This window comes from Sardina pilchardus, chromosome 20, assembly GCF_963854185.1.
Source record: "Sardina pilchardus chromosome 20, fSarPil1.1, whole genome shotgun sequence".
NCBI lineage: Eukaryota > Metazoa > Chordata > Actinopteri > Clupeiformes > Clupeidae > Sardina > Sardina pilchardus.
Genome location: NC_085013.1, coordinates 10,937,080 through 10,957,012, shown reverse-complemented (window position 1 = coordinate 10,957,012; position 19,933 = coordinate 10,937,080). Strand labels below are relative to the sequence as shown.

General features: G+C 41.5%; 2 protein-coding genes across 5 annotated transcripts in view; one reads left to right on the top strand and one right to left on the bottom strand.

Moving 5' to 3' along the window:
• The window catches only part of LOC134067214 (ankyrin repeat domain-containing protein 66), a 14,879-nt gene extending 12,012 nt beyond the window's left edge, over positions 1-2,867 (bottom strand). For 2 of the 4 annotated variants that reach the window (XR_009936485.1, XM_062522346.1), the window contains exon 1: positions 2,757-2,867. The gene's annotated coding sequence lies outside the window, so the exon portion shown is untranslated. Of the gene's footprint in view, positions 1-2,211; positions 2,316-2,756 lie in introns of those variants that run through there. The other 2 variants (XR_009936486.1, XR_009936484.1) reach the window with 2 other exon arrangements.
• Positions 2,607-19,933, top strand: smc6 (structural maintenance of chromosomes 6). The gene is made up of 27 exons (XM_062522345.1): positions 2,607-2,962; positions 4,617-4,773; positions 4,875-4,992; positions 5,137-5,242; positions 5,497-5,633; positions 5,736-5,797; positions 5,881-5,961; positions 6,065-6,166; positions 6,872-6,991; positions 7,093-7,188; positions 8,042-8,188; positions 8,851-8,939; positions 9,179-9,343; positions 10,018-10,196; positions 10,672-10,873; positions 11,045-11,159; positions 11,387-11,550; positions 13,483-13,618; positions 13,974-14,054; positions 14,141-14,311; positions 15,923-16,060; positions 16,307-16,452; positions 16,668-16,793; positions 17,557-17,662; positions 18,112-18,264; positions 18,922-19,019; positions 19,291-19,933. The coding sequence occupies exons 2-27, from the start codon at positions 4,633-4,635 to the stop codon at positions 19,388-19,390; spliced, it is 3,279 nt and encodes a 1,092-aa protein (XP_062378329.1). The 5' UTR covers positions 2,607-2,962; positions 4,617-4,632; the 3' UTR covers positions 19,391-19,933.

The window sequence follows — 19,933 nt, the reverse complement described above, 5'->3', positions numbered from 1 at the left end:
ATCCACTTCTCAACTTTGACTTCATTCTCTCTCACTGCCTCCACACCTACACTTACCTTTATGGGGTAGTGATCACTTCCAACTGTATTCTTTCTTATTACCTCCCAGTCACATTTATCTGCCACATTCCTAGTAACTAAAGTTAAGTCTATTGCTGACTCTGTTCCCCTAGCCACATCTATCCTTGTTCCAGATCCATCGTTAAGACACACTAGATCTTTATCTTCTAAAAATTCTTCCAGAACCCTCCCATTTATGTCATCCTTGTCACCCCATAAAGTGCTATGTGCATTAAAATCACCACACCAAATTACTCTACCTTCCAAATCTTCCCAAATTTCCTCAAGCTGGCTATTCTCTAGCTGCTTGCATGGATTATAAAAGTTAATCACTTTAATATTGCCCTCCTTTGCCCATACTTCCACAGTGACATGCTCCACCTCCCCTCCTTTCCTAATTTCCCTATATTGCAGCCCTTTCTGTATAAAAGTTAACACCCCTCCACCTTTCCCATTTTCCCTGTCCCTTCTTACTGCATTATACCCTTTTATGACAAAATCTAGTCTGGGTATTAACCATGTTTCCTGGACACAAATAACATTTGGCTTCTCCTTAGCATCTTCCACATACTTCTTAAACTCCTGGCCATTCGCAATTAAGCTCCTGGCATTCCACTGGAGTATTATCAACACCATTACAAAGAACCACCCCATGACTGTGATTGTTGAGTTCCCTCAAGGGTTTCTCTAATATTTTCCCACTGTAACCCTTTCACATCCAGATACTTTTCAGCAGTTTTAACTATAATCTTAATCCTTTCGGTTCGACTAGTCGTCTGGGCTGAACAGTTAATGATTTCCGCCATGAACAGCACAAAGCCCATTTTACTCACTATCAGAGTTTCTTCTTGAATCCTGTCACATTTCCTACAACCCTCATTGTCATTACTCTTGCCCTCTCCTGTTGGAGACATTCTTGGTACTTTTTTAGCAGCTTCTGCATACGTGATTCCTTGGCATACTTTAACCCTTTCCACATCTTGCATTCGCTTGTACACCTCGCACCCACCATACGCAGCACTATGCTCCCCACCACAATTACAACACTTTTTCTTTGCCCCTTCCTCACATTCATCATATTTATGTTCCCCACCACATTTGCTACACCTTATTTTCCCCTTACACACTGCTGCCACATGCCCATAGCGTTGGCAGTTGAAGCACCTTAATGGAGGGGGGATGTACATTTTAACATCGTAGCTCATGTACCCAATAAATACTTTCTCAGGAAGTCTTTCTTCCTCAAAGGTAAGCATAATAGAGAGGCTATCACATATCACACCATCCCTTTTTGTTTTTAATCGTTTCGCCTCGCTGACCTTCACATTTTTTATATCTGCACACACTCCTTCAATTGACTCCTTCACCGGGATTCCTGTTATTACTCCTCTGACTCTACTTTGAGCTTTCATACCCTTTACTTTCTGCCCATTCAGTGCATTCACCTTGATTGCCTTCTTTAGCTGATCCTCATCCCTGCACTCCACCAACAAAGACCCATTCCTCAACTTTTTCACACTCCTTACCTCCCCAATTTCCTTATGAATAGCTTTAGACAGTTGCATAGGGCTCCACTCATCAAAAGTCGCTCCCTCCTGCACCAGTGCAATAAATACCTTACATACTGTATCATTTCCTTTATCCTTTAATTCAGAATAATCCTCAATGTTTTGTAATTGAGACTTTTTCTTCCGTTTGTTTGCACTCGCACTCGTACTCGCGCCAACCACTTCCATCACTGTTCCGTCACTCCAGTCCTACTACGGCAAGTCTGGCGGACCACACTCCCTCCACGGCGGCAACCTCTGACAAGCTCTTGTTAACAAGTTGAGGATCCATCTCGATTTTATCGAGTGTTCTGATTCGCATGCTGGTGTTTCCCAATGTTAATTCTTGAGCTAATTTTACATGACTAGTCTTGGCTGCAGATCTTGGGTCTCGGCAAATAGGGCCTATGCCTAGTAGTCTGTTGAATTTCTGAAAGTCTTAAAATGAAACAGCTATAACAGCTATATTCGCTGTAGCCTAAATGTCTCTCTGCTGCTTGAAGCTAAAACATCCTTAACAACAAAACATCCTAGTTCAGATGATCATTTTTTTTTTTTTTTTGCTGAAGCAGCAAGACACTTGAGAGGAATTTAAAACAACATACCCCTCCCTCCAACAACTTCATATTTGGGTTTGGTAGACATGGCTTTCAAGACAGAGTTCCCCCCATTGCCTTATTTTGTCATTTGTTTAAGGCTTTCCAATCAGCTCGTTTCATGTTCTGACGTGATCAGGTAGGCAGCCTAATTGGGTCTGCGTTTGGGCAGGTTTGGGTGTGACTTAAACTCAAGTCAGCTGTTAGCTATCAGGACATCTACGTTATTTGAAGTCTTGTGGGGTGGTGTTCATGCTGGCAAAATTGATAAAATAGCCTAATCTAACCTAATGTAGTAGCCTAGCCACTGAACCCTGTAGAATAAAGTTAAATCAAAACCAAATACCAAATATGCCCAAACTGTGTAAGGTAGGCTAGTGTGGCAGGCGCTGGGCTATGAGATCAGACGGACGTTGATCCATGTCCTTGTTTTATTGTTGGCCTAGGCTAGACTGTGTCTGACATAAAATGTTTCCACTAAACCGACAGACCATGTTGGTGATGAGTGATGAGTTCAGCGCAGTTTAGGGTAGGCTACGCCACAGCAATCTGACCTTTATCAAGCAGGATATTATCGACAAGACCCACCAGACGCACTGCAGGCTAGGGTTAAGGATAATTTGTGACTGAAAGGAGAGATTCATTTCAGGTCGATCCAGCTGTCGGTTCAAAGACAGTATTCGGTTACAAACACGCCCACCTATGTTGTTGATGGTTAACCCGGATGTGCTTGGAGATCCAGCGTAGTTTACTTTGTGCGGTAAGACAATGTATTTTTTCGCTATTTCTTAAGATATTACAAAGTCGACGAACTTGTTTGCCGAAAATAATTGTGCTTTTGGAGGGCTATGCAATAATATGTCTGGTTTTATCACGGGAAAAGTGTTAGGCTAAAGCTATGGAGGCTATGCTCAAGCATTTCATATGATCAAGGGCCTAAACAGTCGCGACGTTACACGTCCATTCTCGCTAACCTTCGAACCGGTCATGTGTAGACTGTCTAGCAAAACCCTGTACATTACGGAAACATTCCAACAAGTGGCTACATTGTAGGCTACTGTATCACCTTCGTTCCAATGGAGTGATACATAGTAATGAGCACGTAGCCTGCGCATTGTAACTTTGTAGCCACAGTATTGTTTATTCACCTGTAGAAATGGGTAACACGCGAGATCGAAACTAGGCACACCAGTGGCTGGTGTTGGTGATCTTGTTGGAGCCATATTGCACCTAGTAAATTCTGCGTGTTCAACTTTAGCAGTCATATATTCATAGCGAAGCTTACATACATTATTTAAGGTCTAAAGAGTATAGATTAAACAACAGTCGTTCGTAGCCCTGCGGAAGAGTCGCCTGCTATAATAGCCTACATTTTGTGAAGTCCGCAGTCAAAATGCAAATCATGTTGTTGTGTAGGGTAGGCAACTTGCCGCTTCTGGTCAACCATTTGTGAATTCCTATCCAGCGCCAAATTCAAGGGTCCACAATTTAATGTATAGGTTACTATATCCTTTCATGTGAAAGGAAAGAGTGAAATTAGTTTTGATGAAAGGGTAATTGAATAAATGACACACGTGGAAAGGATTTACAGTCTAGTCTTTTGTTCATTTATTTGTTGCCTGGGTTAGAATTCTGTTGCCTGCAATGTGATTTCTAGTTGTATGACTGACTTTGATGCTTGGCAGTATATGTGGAGTGTTACTGTTAAAGGTGCTGTCAGGGATTTTGCAGGAAATTAATCAGCAGACACTTTTGTGCAGTGACAGGCTTCCCCCACTTTGTTGCCGGTTTTCAGAGCCTGGGCTGCCTACAGAGACCAGGTTTCTCTCACATTGACTGCGTTTACATGCACTTTAGTATTCCGGTTATGAGGCTTATCTCGATTTTGATCATATTCAGGATCAGGATATGGTGTTTACATGAACACAGAGAAACCCGGTTATTCATATCCCTGTTTACATGATGAATAACAGTGTTCTGGTTACCAACAATAAAGTTCTATTTAGCACTTTACTAATGTAATACGTTTTTTGCCTGAGAAACCGGCATAAGGTGTATACATGGAACAGTATCCCGGTTTCTCTGGGAGTACACCACCTAGCATAACCGGGATACTTGTTACCGGGATAAGGGCTTATCCGGGGTTCCGAAATCGGGGTATGATGTTTACATTGTGCAAATACAAAACCGGGATACTTCAAAACCCCGAACATAACCGGGATACTAAAGTGCATGTAAACGCAGTCAGTGTAGGCCTACTCACAGAATGAGCAGCTAGCAGTTGTTAGGAGATGATGGCTGAATGTGACCAGAATGTGATCAAAACCTTATGGGCATAGAATTGCATAAAATCACTGACTGCACCTTTAAATGATACAAACATGTTGTGTTTGTTTTGTGTTAATCCCTCACAGATTGCACATTTTGTGCATGACCATGAATAAAAGAAAGTCAAAAACACAGACTGAGGCAAAAGCCAGCAAAACTATCAGGGTAACAGAGAAGTGTTCAGCGCAGGATGAAGATTTTGAGGATGGCGAAAGCCTGGAGGAGCATCCATTCTCCACTTCGGTATGGCTGCATACATGGTTACAAACATGCATACAATTGGAATCTATTGAAGATTTCAAGGCAGTTAGTTCAATCTGGTATTTGCTTATCCTTGATTGTAGAGTTTGGGAGATATTGGCGTCATTGAGAGCATTACACTGAAGAACTTCATGTGTCATCAAAACCTCGGTCCATTCCAGTTTGGCCAGAACGTAAATTTTATCGTTGGAAATAATGGCAGTAAGTGTTCAGAATGGTTCCAATAATTCCTTTAATTTCTATAAGTGAGATCATGAACAACAGTTTATCACACATCAGTGGAGAAAAAAAGTTTTACCCTCAAGAAAATATGAGCTGTTCTCTAATCTTGACTTGTTATTTCAGGTGGGAAAAGTGCAATCCTCACTGCCCTTATCGTTGGTCTTGGGGGGAAAGCCACCATGACAAACCGGGGTGTTTCACTAAAAGGATTTGTGAAAAATGGAGAGGGGTTGGTATCATTCGCTTTTTTTTAGTTATTTATTTATTTTTATGTCTTGTTTAGCAATTTGAAATGGCAATGCAGTGGTATTAAAGACAATGTTGTATAAAACATTTTATACATCTCTACACTGCAGTTAGGGTTTATCATTGGTCTTTTATATGATTTTAAACAGTGAAGGGTCAAATCAGTAGGGACATTATTAATGCCTGTAACTGTATGTGTCCATACTAACTGGACTGGTGTTAACATATTTTGTCCAGCCATGCAGATGTTACTGTAAAGCTACGTAATAGAGGCTCAGATGCGTATAAGGGAGACGTATACGGAGACTGCATCGTTGTCGAACAGCGCATCACCAATGATGGGTGCAGGCTGTGTAAGATTAAGAGTAAATCAGGTATGTGAGCACGTCTGATTTGTTTCTCAAGTGTTGGACATTTCATGGCAAAACAAAACCCTTAAGCCCTGACACATACTGTTTGTCTGTGTGTGTTTTTAGGGCAAATGGTCTCCAACAAGAAGGAGGAGTTGATGTCTATTTTAGATCATTTTAACATCCAGGTGTGGCATGGTGTCTCATATTCCTCTGCATTAATTATGTGACGATCACAGCCCATTTTTAAACTGATCCTCATTTTTTTCAGGTGGATAATCCAGTCTCAATACTGAACCAAGAGATGAGTAAGCAATTCCTCCACTCAAAAAGTGAAGCAGATAAGTACAAGGTGAGGGTCCTAACTTTTTGAAAAAGTGTCAGGTTTTCTTTCCCGTTAAGTCTTTGTGGTGGACAGTGAAGGCTTAAATGTGACACTGATGTTTGTTTCAAAGTTCTTCATGAAGGCAACACTGTTGGAGCAGATGAGGAAGGATTATATTCACATCAAGCAGACCGAGGACGTGACGCGAGACCAGGTGGAGCGGCAGGAGGAGGTAGAGGAAAAGGATGAGGAGGAGGGATGAGGAGAATGTGTGGTGATTTTTCATGATTCAAAGGATGCATTTATGATTCCATAAGATGTAATGGGCCTCTCTGATTTACTGTAAGCGTTTCTGGGCCTACTGCGTTTACTGTATGCGTTTCAAGGCCATTACATATCTTGAGCAGAACAGACTAAAAGTCCAGGGAGTAGTTTGTGGGAGAGCACCGTACATTCCAGGCTCCTCACTAGATGGGCAAGGGAGAGGTGATGTCATCAGCTGGTGGGTTCAGAGCAAGGACAAGGCCAGGTGGACACTGGGGAATAAAGATCAGCAGTCTTCAGAGTTATTCAGAGTCATTGTCTCCTTCGGACGGCTTGTTCCAGAGTGCTAATTAGTAAATAGTTGAGTGTTCATTGGATTCGAAAGTGGACATTTTCCACCACAGATCACACACACACACACACACACACACACACACACACACACACACACACACACACACACACTACTATATTTGTAGACTTTTTTTTTACTATTATAGACTTTTCCAGTTTTGTGCTGTGATGATAGTCAGGCCATGATTTTGATCAGATTGTTCTGTTTTACATTGTGCAGTTTGTGGAGTACATTTTGAGGAATAAAAATGACTCATTCGCTTCTAGGATTGGCATCATTTAGTGTCACTTAGCATTGTTTTTGCGTTCTTTTTTGAAGTGTCTGAAAGACCTCAAGCAAGACTATATGCTTAAGAAAGAGAGATATGAGAGTTTGGCATCGCTCGACGAAATGAAGAAGACCCTGGAGGGACTGCAGAGGAAGATGGCCTGGTGTCTGGTGCGTTTGACAAAATGTTTTTTTTTATTATTTATTCCTGGCACCTCGGTGCAACTACACCAAAATAACAATCACTGTTTGTTACTGTTCTTACTGTTTAGGTCAGAGAGAAAGAGTGGCAGATTGATCAGCTGAAGGAACAGATTGACAAAGAGGAGAGTAATGGCAAATTCGAGGAGAAGCTTGTCCTTTGTCAGGTATGTGTGACTTAATTTGCTTGTTATGTTGGCAGTAAACTGGTTCCTCAAATGGCGAATACATTGAAGAGCACAGCACACTATGAGATCAACTGCATCGGGTATTTGCATATCCGTTTGACCCAGCCCTGAACCAGGAGTCCTGAGTAGTCTCAGAATTTAAATGATATTGGCCGGGTTTCCCAAAATCGTTAAGAAGCTCTTAAGTCCTAAGAACTTCTTAGGAGCGTTCTTAGAACATTCTTACAATGCTCCTAAGAAGTTCTTAGCACTTAAGAGCTTCTTAACAATTTTGGGAAACCTGGCCCTTGTCTGCAGTGTATGCTAAGTGTGTACCAACATGCAAAAAAAAGAGTTGTTTGTCACATTCAGTCTCATTCAGAACTACAGAAAGCTTTTGTAGGAAGTTACTTCCTCTAAAGGTCATGCAATACACTATTAGGTGAAGGTTACCATTATTTTTGTCAATGCTACTTTCATTTTTTTGTGATTTAAAATATTCTGTTGAATGAAGAGTCAAAATCGAAGCCTAATTTGTATTAAACATGGGATAAATAATGATGAATTTCAAATACTTTGGTCTGTAAGTTTCAAATTATTTCAAAGGAAAATTGAGGGGTTTTCTTTTTTTCTGAATAGTAGAACAGTTTCAGCCATGACTGTATGAGTCCTGTGAGTTTGGCCTTTAGATTTTATCAAAGGCTGTTACTTCACAAATCATTCCTAAAACCACCAATTAAAATGCCACCTAATTCCCCAGTTTTGATAAATGTAGTTTGTGCTTTCAATATATTTGCTCGCTGACTACTACTTATAACTTGGATGAAGTTAATACCTGTTTCTTATTCTTCAGTCCAAAGTCACCCAGGCTACTAAGAAGGTCAGTGATATCCAGAAGAAGCTGGAGAAGGTGCGTGAGGAGGAGGAGACTCTGGCTGCAGAGAGCCACAAGCTGAAGGAGGAGCTGAAGGTCAAAAGTAAAGACCAGAAAGGTCAAGAGGTGAGCAGCCCTTTTCCAACTACCCTTGGCTTACATGGGGTGGCTCTCCTTGATGCTCGGTCCTCGAGGCTTGTTCCCACTGATCTATAACTAACACTGGATAGACTATCCTATTGTTGCCGCCCCATCATTCTTTATATAGATCAGTGAGGACGAGGATCAAGGAAGGGAGGGTGTATAAAAGACCGAATGAGAGGCACCCACTGTGTTTCCATCAGTCCTTGTAAAAGTCAGTGATGAGAAGAAAAGAATACGGAACACTGTATATTTTTAAGACTAATAAAGTCAGACCGATGTAAACACTCAGCTGAGTTGAAACATTCTGGATGGAAGTTCAGAATGCATACACACTTCAGGGCCGACAGTGAAGGAGCCAGCCACATAGCCTTGTGTCCGTTGTACAAACAATTGCTAGATCATAAGCATCGGTTCAATCCCCTAACATTTTGATAAACAACAATGCAATTGGTCATCATTTCTTACAATGTTTTTGTTTGTACAAATAAACTAACCTTACCTCAATGTGACTGAATGAAAATGTTTTTTTTTTTTTTTTTTTTCCTAAGACAGAGAATGTCACATATTTATGGAATAAATTCATGTTAAAAGATGGTACAATAATTTGAGAGTAACTAAAGTTGGAGCAAACTTGCATTTTCCAGGTTGTGTACTTTCGAGCAGAAAATAAACTCAAGCAATTGGAAAAAGAGCATTGCCTTCTCTCAGAGAGAATACACAAAATCAGACATCAGTAAGTAACTTTCTCCGAAAGCCACATGTTGATTATCCTTTGATGCACATTTTGGTTTGGTTTGAAAAGAGTTGTGCAATGGTGCAACTGTTTTTTTTTGTTTTTTTTTTAAATCATGATCTTGGCTGATCATTTTGCTGTTATCTAGTTGGTTCTGAGAAATAACACAATAGCTAAAAACCCTCAATCAGTGTGATTGTGTAAATAGTTTCAAGTGCCTGTCTCCTTTCTGTGAACAGTGAAAGTCAGAATCAGGAAGTGGAACGCATCAAACGCCTAAAGAAGATGGCTGCCCTGAAGAAGCAGCTGGAAAAACACGAAGCCCAATCACTCGCACTGAATCAAGAGATAAAGGATAAGCAACAAGCTCTCTTCAAAGGAAGAGAGGAGTATGACAAGCTCAGGTAATTGCATTTTGCTGTGAAACCAGACAAACTTTTGCATTAAAGTGCTAATACACAAAGCTGGATGGTACCAGCAAGCTTGGAGGAATTCTTAATTTGGCCACTTTCACTTAGACAATAAGACAGCTGCCCCAGTTAGATTGCAAATGTTAGGTTGTGTTTCAACCTCCATGGTAACTACCCTACTTTATGTTGTATCTAGGATGAAAGTAAAAATGGTTATCTCTATAGCAACAGGTAAACAGCTGGAACAGCTTTTGCAGAAGTTATCAGTCTGGCAAAACTTCAGCTTTGAATGTGACTAACACTGTAGAGTTGAGTGGTTATCAAGATCTCTAAAATTCCCCGAAATGTGATTTTTTTGTTTCCTAAAAAGATTCTAAATTCTACTACTAAAGTTCATACCGCTCATACTTCTACTACTCCTGGTGGTCATACTGCTCAATTTTTTGCGAAGTTTACACTGCTTAGGATATGTTACCACATTAGCATATCTTACCATATTCACTGGCAGTAATAGAGAAAAGCTTTATAGCAATCATTTTGACCAAGTGAATGTTGGATGGAGATAAATTGTGCCTCTCTAGTCCAGCCTTAATGTGCCATGTCCCTCACAGTAGCCTCATGTATTAGACCATAAACCTCTTTTTGTTCCACGTTTTGTTTTCTGACAGTATGGAGGAGAAGAACATTAAGGTGGCCTTGGAGGCCAAACTGAAGAGGAAGAACCAGCTGCTGGCCAGTAGGTCCAACAGGCTTAGGATGTTTGGGGAGCGAATGCCAGAGTTGATAGAGTCCATCAACAAGGCACATGCCCAGGGCCGCTTCGCACACAAACCTCTTGGGCCCATAGGTAAGACCACTTGTATTACCTCATGTATTAATACATGTTACAATAAATGGTGTAGATAATTAAAGGCCCTGTTGCAGCTAGGACTGATTAACAAAAGCATTGTTTACATGAATGTTTTCATAGATTCTAAGAGAGTGTTATAATGTTGATTATTGTTATCGTTGATGTAGGTGTAAGAGGGTTTTTTAGAAGTATATTTTTTGGGCTTTTTTTATTCCTTTAATGATAGGACAGTTGAGAGAGACAGGAAGTGAGTGGGAGAGAGCATTGGGGTGGGATCCGGAAAGGACCACGGGGCGGGAATCAAACCCGGGTCGCCGGCGTGCGGTGCAGGTGCCCCAGCCAGTTGCGCCACGGCTGGGGCCAGGTGTAAGAGGTTTTGGATAAAAACACATGTTGTATCATAACCATACTCATGACCAAATGTGTGTAGCAGTAGTCCTTACAGTGTTTGTGGTGGTTATTTTGTCACAAGGGGCCTGCATCACCCTCAAAGACCCCGGTTTGGCCGTCGCGGTGGAAAGCTGCTTACGTAATTTCATGAAGACGTTCTGTTGTGACAACTTCAAAGATGAACGGGTCTTGGAGGAGCTCATGGCTTCACACTTCCCCCGATACAGTCGACCACAAATTATTGTGTGCCCCTACTCGGACAAAGTTTACAATGTCCAGGGAAGGTAAGAGTGACCTCTAGGGGCAGAGCTTGGAACTTTCAGCAGAGTTTTTATTCCTCTGACTATGAGTACATTCACAGTGCTGTCACATAAACTGTGTTAGCTTTGCTATATACTGTATTGCTATAATAGGATTAATGTTTTTAATATGTGTGTGTATGATCCTGGTTCCAGAGGAGTGAAGCACCCAGACTTTCCAACTGTCCTTGATACACTAAACTGCTCCAACCCTGTGATCACCAACTGCCTAATAGATATGAGGGGGATTGAGTGCATCTTGGTCATCAGAGTAAGTCATGGCTCCTTATGCATATATACCTCACAGCTGCATTTATGCTGCATTTTTTTTCAGAAAACACCTCTCCCTATATAATTTCTGTTTAGTGACTGTTAAGCATTGTAAGGTTCTCTTATAATCGACTAGAATAGTCACATTTGTGCACAATTGTTAAACCTATCAGCTTTTGGCATGGCACACATATCAATGGTGTTTGTGTCTTTGTGTGTGTGCCCAAGGATAAAGTCATGGCCAGGAAAGTGATGCAGCAGGGCAGGCCACCTCGTAACTGCCGAGAGGCCTTCACTGGGGAGGGAGACCAGATCTACACCAACCGCATCTACGTCCCAGAGAGGGAGGTGCTCGTCAAGTACCTGGGTGGAGACCCCGAGGCAGAAATTCGGCAAGTGCAATTAACACACCTGTGTTTTTGACACATTACGGATCATAGCTGTAATTCTACTATTTTAATTTAAATGTGTTATTCATTCTTAGTGATTAATGTTCCACTGACGTTATTCATAGCTTTGCACAGAATGAATGCTTGTAATAACAGGCATGAGCCGTGTTTTAATGAGAGCTGTGTCTATAGAGTTACGGTTGTAGGTATGGCCTTATTATTCTACCTCGGAAGAGATCGTTTTTTCTGTGTCCTGTGTCTCTTTGGTGGATGAAAATGGATCTCATATATCCCCTTGTAATCTCTTATGTTATTATGTGGTGGCTAAAGAAATTTATCAGAAGTATTTCCTTTGATGGGAATCACTGAGAGGCTGTATAGCCTGGCCCCACCCATACTAGTCTGGCCTCAGTGTACCTCTCAATGCATTAGCGTTGCACCAATAACTCTAAAAAAGGGCGGCGAATCAGGGACGAGGGAACATCCATTGGTTTTGAAATTGAAAGCTGAAGTGGTAAACCGTTGTAGCAATGCCTGCAAACATTAAAAGAGATGCAGTCGAAAGAATATGGACATTTATGCAGCAATGGTAACCTAACTGTCACTGTGGTTTATTAGCAGTTTGCAAAGGTTATGTGAAGTAGGGGGTGCTGTGTAACTGGCCGCCCCCATGCAGCTTGAGACGGTCGAGGGTCGTCTTGGGGTCAGTGTCCTATTAGGCCTTTCAAAGCTGGTGTGTTTGGTCTCGAGTTGTACAGCACGGACAAGGCCTTTGGAATCTTTAATGTCTTCAATGACCCTTGACCCTCTCTGTAGCAACAGCTAGAACGTCTCCCACATAGACATTCTGATAGACATGGGACCATTTCCTGCAAGGGTGGAAGATACTCTCATGTCCAGAAAAGATCACTTGTTGCTGCGTTGTTGCTGCTGCCTTCGGACCTATAGATCGTCCATTCCAAATAACCCTGGTGGTCCTGTAGTGCTGGTTGGAGTTTGAGCTGGATAAAGCGACTGGGCGTCAAGGGTTCAAAGCCATTGGGGTTGTTTAAAAATAGGACTTCTGTCCAAAATAGATTCTACTGCACACATCAGTGTGAAAAGATCTCGTCATCCAACAGTTGGTTTGAGACAGACAAGAAATGATTTTGCTACTCACCCATCCTTGATCAGCACCAGACCCCAACCACCATTTACCCTGAGCACAAACGTCAGCAATGTTTGACTCAGTCATCCAGTCTCAAGATCTTAGAGGTGGAGAGCACAACCACACCACAACCCAACTGTTAGCTGTTGCACATGCCATCTGCCATTTCAGCAAAAAACGGCAATTCCTGTGCGTAGTATCTCCGCTAGTATCTATTCAGTATAATCAACACGCTAAAGCTACTGATGCAGCAGTCAGTCAGTCACGTCTACTCTTTCCTCATGGGTGATGGGTGATGATGGTCTCTTCCCTGTGTGTCATGTTTGTGAAGGTCCGGAGCTGTTCCTGTTCTCTTGTGGCCCACTGCAGCAGGGTCTTTTAGATTAATATAGATCACTAATAGATATGTCACGCTTTATGTTGCCTGTGTGGCATACAAATGCTCCGATACAAGCAAGCTTTTATTTGTGAAGAATTAGGGTGTGGATTGTGAGTATTATGATAGGCATGTTTGGTTGTTTTATCATTTTGATTTTACATTTACAGTTTTGCGTGTAGATGATGAATTTTAGAAAACATTCTTGTATTTGTCTACTTTTTCGTTGGGCAGAGCAAGATGTGTTTCCATTTGACTGTGTAGTTGGTATGCCGCGCTGCGTTATTGGTTGTTTGCTGCTTGTTTCCTGCCTAGTGTCACAGGTCAGGGCTGAGATGAGTTCCTCTGTGATGTGAGGAAGTATGATGATGACTTTTTGTGTAATGCCTCTGCATTTTCCATTTCCATCCAGTCTGGTGGAGTCTGAGGTGGAGAATCATCGAGCTCAGCTGTCCCGCTTCCAGCTCCACCTGAACTCTGTCAAGCAGGACATCCAGGCCATGGAGGACCGAATGAATAGTGTCATCATTGCCTGCAAGAAGAACCAGGTGAGAGGAAGAGGCTATGCAGTTGAAACCACACACCACAACAAAACGTACAGTAGACACTCACTCAAAGACACCCAAGTGCCTACAGTTTAACCACACCATCACCAGGGGCACAAAAACCTCAGTCACCAGAAACTCTTCACGTTAGAAAGAGACAAAGCATGCGCTCTTTTAAAGAGGAAGCATGTAGGTTTTATTGACTGTGAAATATAAAAAAAACTGGCAGGTGTTGAGATCATTCTGAAATCCTAGAATAAACTTTTTGGAAATTGCATAATTTTTGTCGATCAAACGTATCCCATTTGAAGAGTCACAAATCCATTCAGAGTAAAGAGGAGTTTTATTTTCTTTGCAGGCAAGCGTCAATCAAGTGAAGGCTTCCATATCTGAGCTGGAGAACATTGAGGAGTCTCAAATAGAGGACGTTAGTACCCTGGTAAGCTGAACTTTCCATCACAACTCAGCTGTGCTTAGTGATACAAAAAAGCTCTTCCCTGATTTGTTTTCTGCTGGATATCGCAGGAAGAAGAAGCCCAAGAAACTCAGCAAAAAATTGATTTGGAAAAAATGAATGTGGAGGAGACAAAGTCCGAACTAGACAAGCAGGGTAAAGTTTTGTTGAATGCCGATCTTAAGTTTCAAGACGTCAAGAATAAAATGGAACAGCTTACTGACTACTCTGAGCAACTGAAGGTGAGTGTATTATCTGGAGTTATCAGTTTTTTCAGAATACACGTTAGATGTTTTACATCATAAAAGGGGATTTCCTCCAGTGGCCAATCAACAACCAAGCCAGCCTATTTAACATTAGACAACTTGACATAGGATATGACAACCCACAGTTGGCTGGCTGCTGTCGGCAGTCACAAACGCACTGCATGTTGTTCCCAGGATCCATAATGGGTACCACTGACAGTAGCCCGAAAGCCCAACCAAAGAATCAAACCAAAGCAAAATCACCAACAAAGCAAACTTAGTGTAGAACACGGCATCACCAACAGAGCAGCCTCTGAGCGTTTCACTGGGGTAATCAAGCAAGCAACCTTCCTTCATGCAAAAGCTTATTAAATTAGGCTCAACAATAGTGTCTGGCATCCTAGACCGGTCATTTTTTGTTGCTGTGTCCGTTTATGATCCCATCCGCAGCATAACTAAATAGATAAGCATAAGTCATTGATGCGGAAATATTTTGCTGCTCTCTTCTGTGCACACTGTAGACCTTTACATGCAGTGCCCTCCAAAAGTATTGGAACACATTTTTTTACATTTATTTAATACATAACATTTATTTATTTACAATACATTATTCATTCACAAAGAACATGGATGTCCTTAAAGGTTGAATATTTCCTCATTTTTTCATTTAAGGCATTAAGATCAATATCCAAAAGATGATTTTATATTTAACTTTAAGCATGTGTTAATACTTTTGGAGGGCACTGTATTAACATACAAGGTTTTTGTCCTGGTTTTATCATCCTGAAGGTGTACTCTGTTCACTCAATTTCTAAGATTCTCTCTAATAGTGTTGCAACTAACGATTATTGTACTAACTAGTCGATTAATCTGTTGATTATTTTCTTGCTGAATTGAGTAATTGTTGCTGTACAATGGCAGAGAAAAAGTGAAACAATGTTAATGAGTGTTTCCCTAAACTCACAGATATGTCCTCAAATGCCTTGGTTATACCATACTCTTAATATATTTAGTTTATTGTCATAAAGAATGAAGCAAAGCAGAAAATATTTAAGCTTAAGGTCGTAAAATCTTGAGAATTCTGAGGTAGTTTCCTTGACACAAACCAGGCGATTGATTCAGTAGTAGACAGTTAGTTCATTTTTGTTGCAGCCCGACTAATGCTGCTTTCTGTGTAAGTGTCTTTTGCTGTAAAACGTTCACAAATCCTCAGCTAAACCCTAAGAGCATCCATAAGCATAATATGGTCAGAACTATAGCATTAGAGTGAACACACCCCTTTTCATCTACCAGGAAACCAGCTAACCTCCTGTTGATGGGGGTACTTAAAATTATTTATGACACCACAAGATTACTCCTTGCATGCTGCACAAAATGGCTGCAGCTGGGAAATCAGCTGTTTGGTTTCATGGACGTGCTTTTTTTGGATGATCAGATAAGTCCAGCAGATGCATAAAGACTGCTGTCTGATGTATGGAAGTATCTGTTGCGTTTGAAGCATTGAAACATTAATGAATATTCCTATTCATTAATGGATTGGTGTGGATTGAATGGGAATGAATGGGGTAAAGTAACATGACTCAGAAGGATATCTTGTGTACTCTTTAGGAAGATCTAGTGAAGGGGGAGTCCGAGTGCAGCAAGCTGGATCAGACTCTGAAGATCCTGGAGAGGAAAGCCAAGGTCCAAGAAGAAAACATCCAGACCATGAAGAATGAGCTCACTGCCAAAGACGAGGAGATTCAGGTACAGCTTGAAATTCCACCTGTTTGCAGTCCGTGCGAGCTTTTCACCCCCTCAGTAATGATTGATCAGTCACCTCCTTTCAGACATGGATACCATGTAAGCTATGCTCAGCTAACCAGTGATGTGCGATTAGAAGCGAATCCCAATGACTGGGATTCTAATTAATGCCATCCCTGGCCCATTAGAATGATGCAAACCAAGGTCAGTTGTTGAGTCATACCTTGCCTTTTGTGCTTTGAAATTCAGGAATACATAGAGAAGGCCAAAGAAATCAGCCCAGAGCGGGAGAATGTCGACCGGAGCACAAAAAGTCTCGACACAGAGATCACACGCCTGCGGCAGAAAATCACCACGCAGGAGCGTAGCCATGGAGACAAGGAGAAAGTAATCAGGTAAGCGGTCAGGTGCAGTTGGTTCATCTGGGACAAGATATGTGATAGATAACCCATTGATTTCTCTCAAACCCATTGATCTCCTCTCTCAATATGACTCCTAGCAAGCAAACAGTTTCTGTCATAACTGAACTGTAATAATTGTATAGATACCAAATAGAGACATTATATCTCAGAAGAACACACACATGTCTTATCTATGTTTTTCTCCTCAGAAATTATGCTGAAGCTCATGAAAACTATAAGAGTAAGTCCAGCCAGCTCAGGGATTTGAAGAAGTTCATTGATCGCCTGGATAACATCATGACCGACAGACAAGCTCGTTACAAAACTCTTCGAAGGTATGACTTTTTGTGCTGATGTAACCGGATTTTAGACTGGTTCTAGACTACACTGCCACTGCTTTACCATGTCAATGAGCACACCATGTAGAGGCCACACCATGTTTATGCATGACATCTACACCAAAGATCCTTAAGGCGGAGCAAGATACGTCGTCGTAGTTCATGTCTATTGGGTGCAAAACGGGGATCACGTCCTCTGCATAAAGGGGGTGTGTCATGCGTGTCATGTCCATAGACTTCAATGGAACAGCTCTGCATAAAGGGGGATTTTGCCCCCCCCCCCCCCCCCCATTTGGGGTTCCAGGAAGTGGCTTCTCATGAAGTATCTTGCTCTTCCCTTAATGATCTTTGTCTACACCAACTATTCATGGCTTTCATCAGGTCCCTTTACACAGGTGTATTAATCAAGCACCATGCAGTCTACGTTGATAATCAAGGTGCTTGATTTCATACACCTGTGGAAAGGGACCTGATGAAATACCTGATGAATACTCTCAAAACATTCCTTTTTAAAGTTGAGTGAGTAACGTTTGAAAGAGACTCGGGGTGCCTCTCAACTAATCTCCTCGATCCTCGATGCTCGATCCTCGAGGGGCATTCCCACTGATCTATAACTAACACTGGATAGACTATCCCATTGTTGCCGCCCCATCATTCTTTATGTAGATCAGTGAGGATCGAGGCCCGAGGAGCGAGGGAGGACGTATAAAACCCCAAATGAGAGGCACCCATACTCAGGCTTTTTGCATTTTTGTTGCAGGTCGCTCTCTGTGAGGTGCAAGCTGTATTTCAACAACTTCCTCATAAAACTGCAGTGCTGTGGCTCCATGAAATTTGACCACAACAACGAAACCCTCTCAATATCAGTATGTTTCTCTGTTTCTCTCTTTTTCTTTATATTGTCATAACTGCTCGGGCTGAAGTCGCTTGTAATAGTATTCATACTTTGCATGTGACTACTGGCTGGCGGGCAAAAACATCATTCTCTCCAGCAACGAAACCCTGTAAAGGATCTTGTCAGGATGTGGCCAGTCTTTCTATAAAGTTGGTGTTTTCAGGTGAAAACAACATGCCAGATAGTGCGATTGGATTGTTTTTTGAGGGTCGTTTTTTTGTTGTTTGTTTTTTCGTCATTCCCCAGCGTTTCTTGCCCGCCAGGTATCCTTGGTAGTCATGTGACTGCAAGGTATGAATAGATAACAGTTGATTTTTGTGTAATAACTGATGTACTGTAGGATGATGAGTTATTAACAGATATTTAACAATGTATCGCTCTCTCTACATCTCTGTGTGTGTGTGTGTGCGTGCCTGGCAGGTGAAACCACCAGGTCAGGAGAATGACACTGTGAGTGACATGCGGTCTCTGTCGGGTGGCGAGCGCTCCTTCTCCACTGTCTGCTTCATCCTGTCACTCTGGGAGATCACGGAGTCTCCCTTCCGCTGTCTGGACGAGTTTGATGTCTACATGGTGAGCCACTCCAGAGGAGTTATCCAGGAATTTTGCACATGGAGCTTTTTTTATTTGTCTCATGAAATAATGTTTTTGTTGGTGTTAACACATTTGAGGAATTTGAAATACTGTCAGAATTTAACCCAAACTGTAAGTATATGTGATATTGTCAATTGCAGATTCTATCAAACTGCTATTTGCTGGCTTTTTAGTTTTTAAGTAAAATAAATAAAACCAACCCAAGCCAACAACATTTTAACAGATATCAAGTTAAATATAAATGTAAATATAAATGTAATAAATACATTTCTGTAAACTCATCAAAAATGGCATCTGAACCCTTCATAAGGAACAGCAAGAAAGGACAGGAGGGGGTTTTCATTCCTTCCTCGGTAGTAGTCGGTTAGCGTTCACTGCTACCCTGCCTTATCTGATAGAAATGTCTTAGTTCCTGTGTGGTGGCAGACAGGTTCATCTGACGTGTGTAATCAGAGTTACAGTTGAACTGAGCATGCTCAGACCTGCTCCTTTTCATGCTGGAGTTGGTAGACTGAAGCACACTCTTGTGGTTACAACTAGTGGAGCTAGACCTCTTTTTTTTGTGTGTGTGGATATGTTCCATATGTTGAGTTTATATCTTAAGGTACATTTTTTTTTCTTGATGTTTCCTTGAAGGATATGCACAATCGCCGAATCTCGCTGGACCTGCTTCTAGAACTCTCTGAGCGTCAGCATCTACGTCAGTTCATCTTCATCACACCCCAAACCACTAGGTAAACATCAGCATCAATAGCCTCCATTGAGGCCAAGACAAACTGATCAGTTATATTAGTGGACATCTTCCACTTCATAAAGCACTCAACATTTGATAGCCAGATATTTTATTCCTCCTCGGTCATCACCTCCAGCACACAAGTATTGTGTGTAACAGTTTGTTCATATGACTGCAAGTAATGACTCCTGATAATTAATGAATTTGATTCAGTTAAATTTTATATTTTACGTGGGTGTCCTGAAGTTCATCTGTGTTATTATCCCTCTTAGCAATCTCCCCAAAAGTGATCACATCAAAATCCATCAACTTGAGGACCCGGAGAGAGACAGAATCCAAGAGGAGGAAGCGACACCGAGGCGTCAGAGTTGAGAATGAGAGAGAATGAGTGAGCATGAATACTGTTTTTGTACCGCAGACGGATGATGGGCTCTCATGTGATGGCGGAGTGATAACACTGGCACAAGAGGCCAAGGTGTAGGCTGCCCAGTGGGAAACTGACTAACACAGTTGCCCATTACGGGGACCTTTCTCTCCAGTGCAGCTTATTTCTGTACAGGGTTTGTGTCAGGGGTCTTGAGGAAAAATTTAACCTTTTAAAAAGACATTTTTTACTTTATTTTTATAATTGATTTTACGAAATACATTTTTTTATTGTTAAATGTATGAAGCTAGTTCTAATTTAACTGGACCAATTTTATTATCGTTTGTTTGTTTGTTTGTGTGTGAGTGTGTGTGTGTGTGTGTGTGTGTGTGTGTGTGTGTGTTCTGCTAAAGGACTGTAATTGTATGCGAGAAATGCTATGGCCTGCTGCTAGTCATCCTTGTGCCTTTTTTTGGGATTTGACTATAGTGCTGGTTTGAAAGAAAAGGCAATAAAGCACAAGGTACGGCGTCACCCTGTGGAAGAGTTGA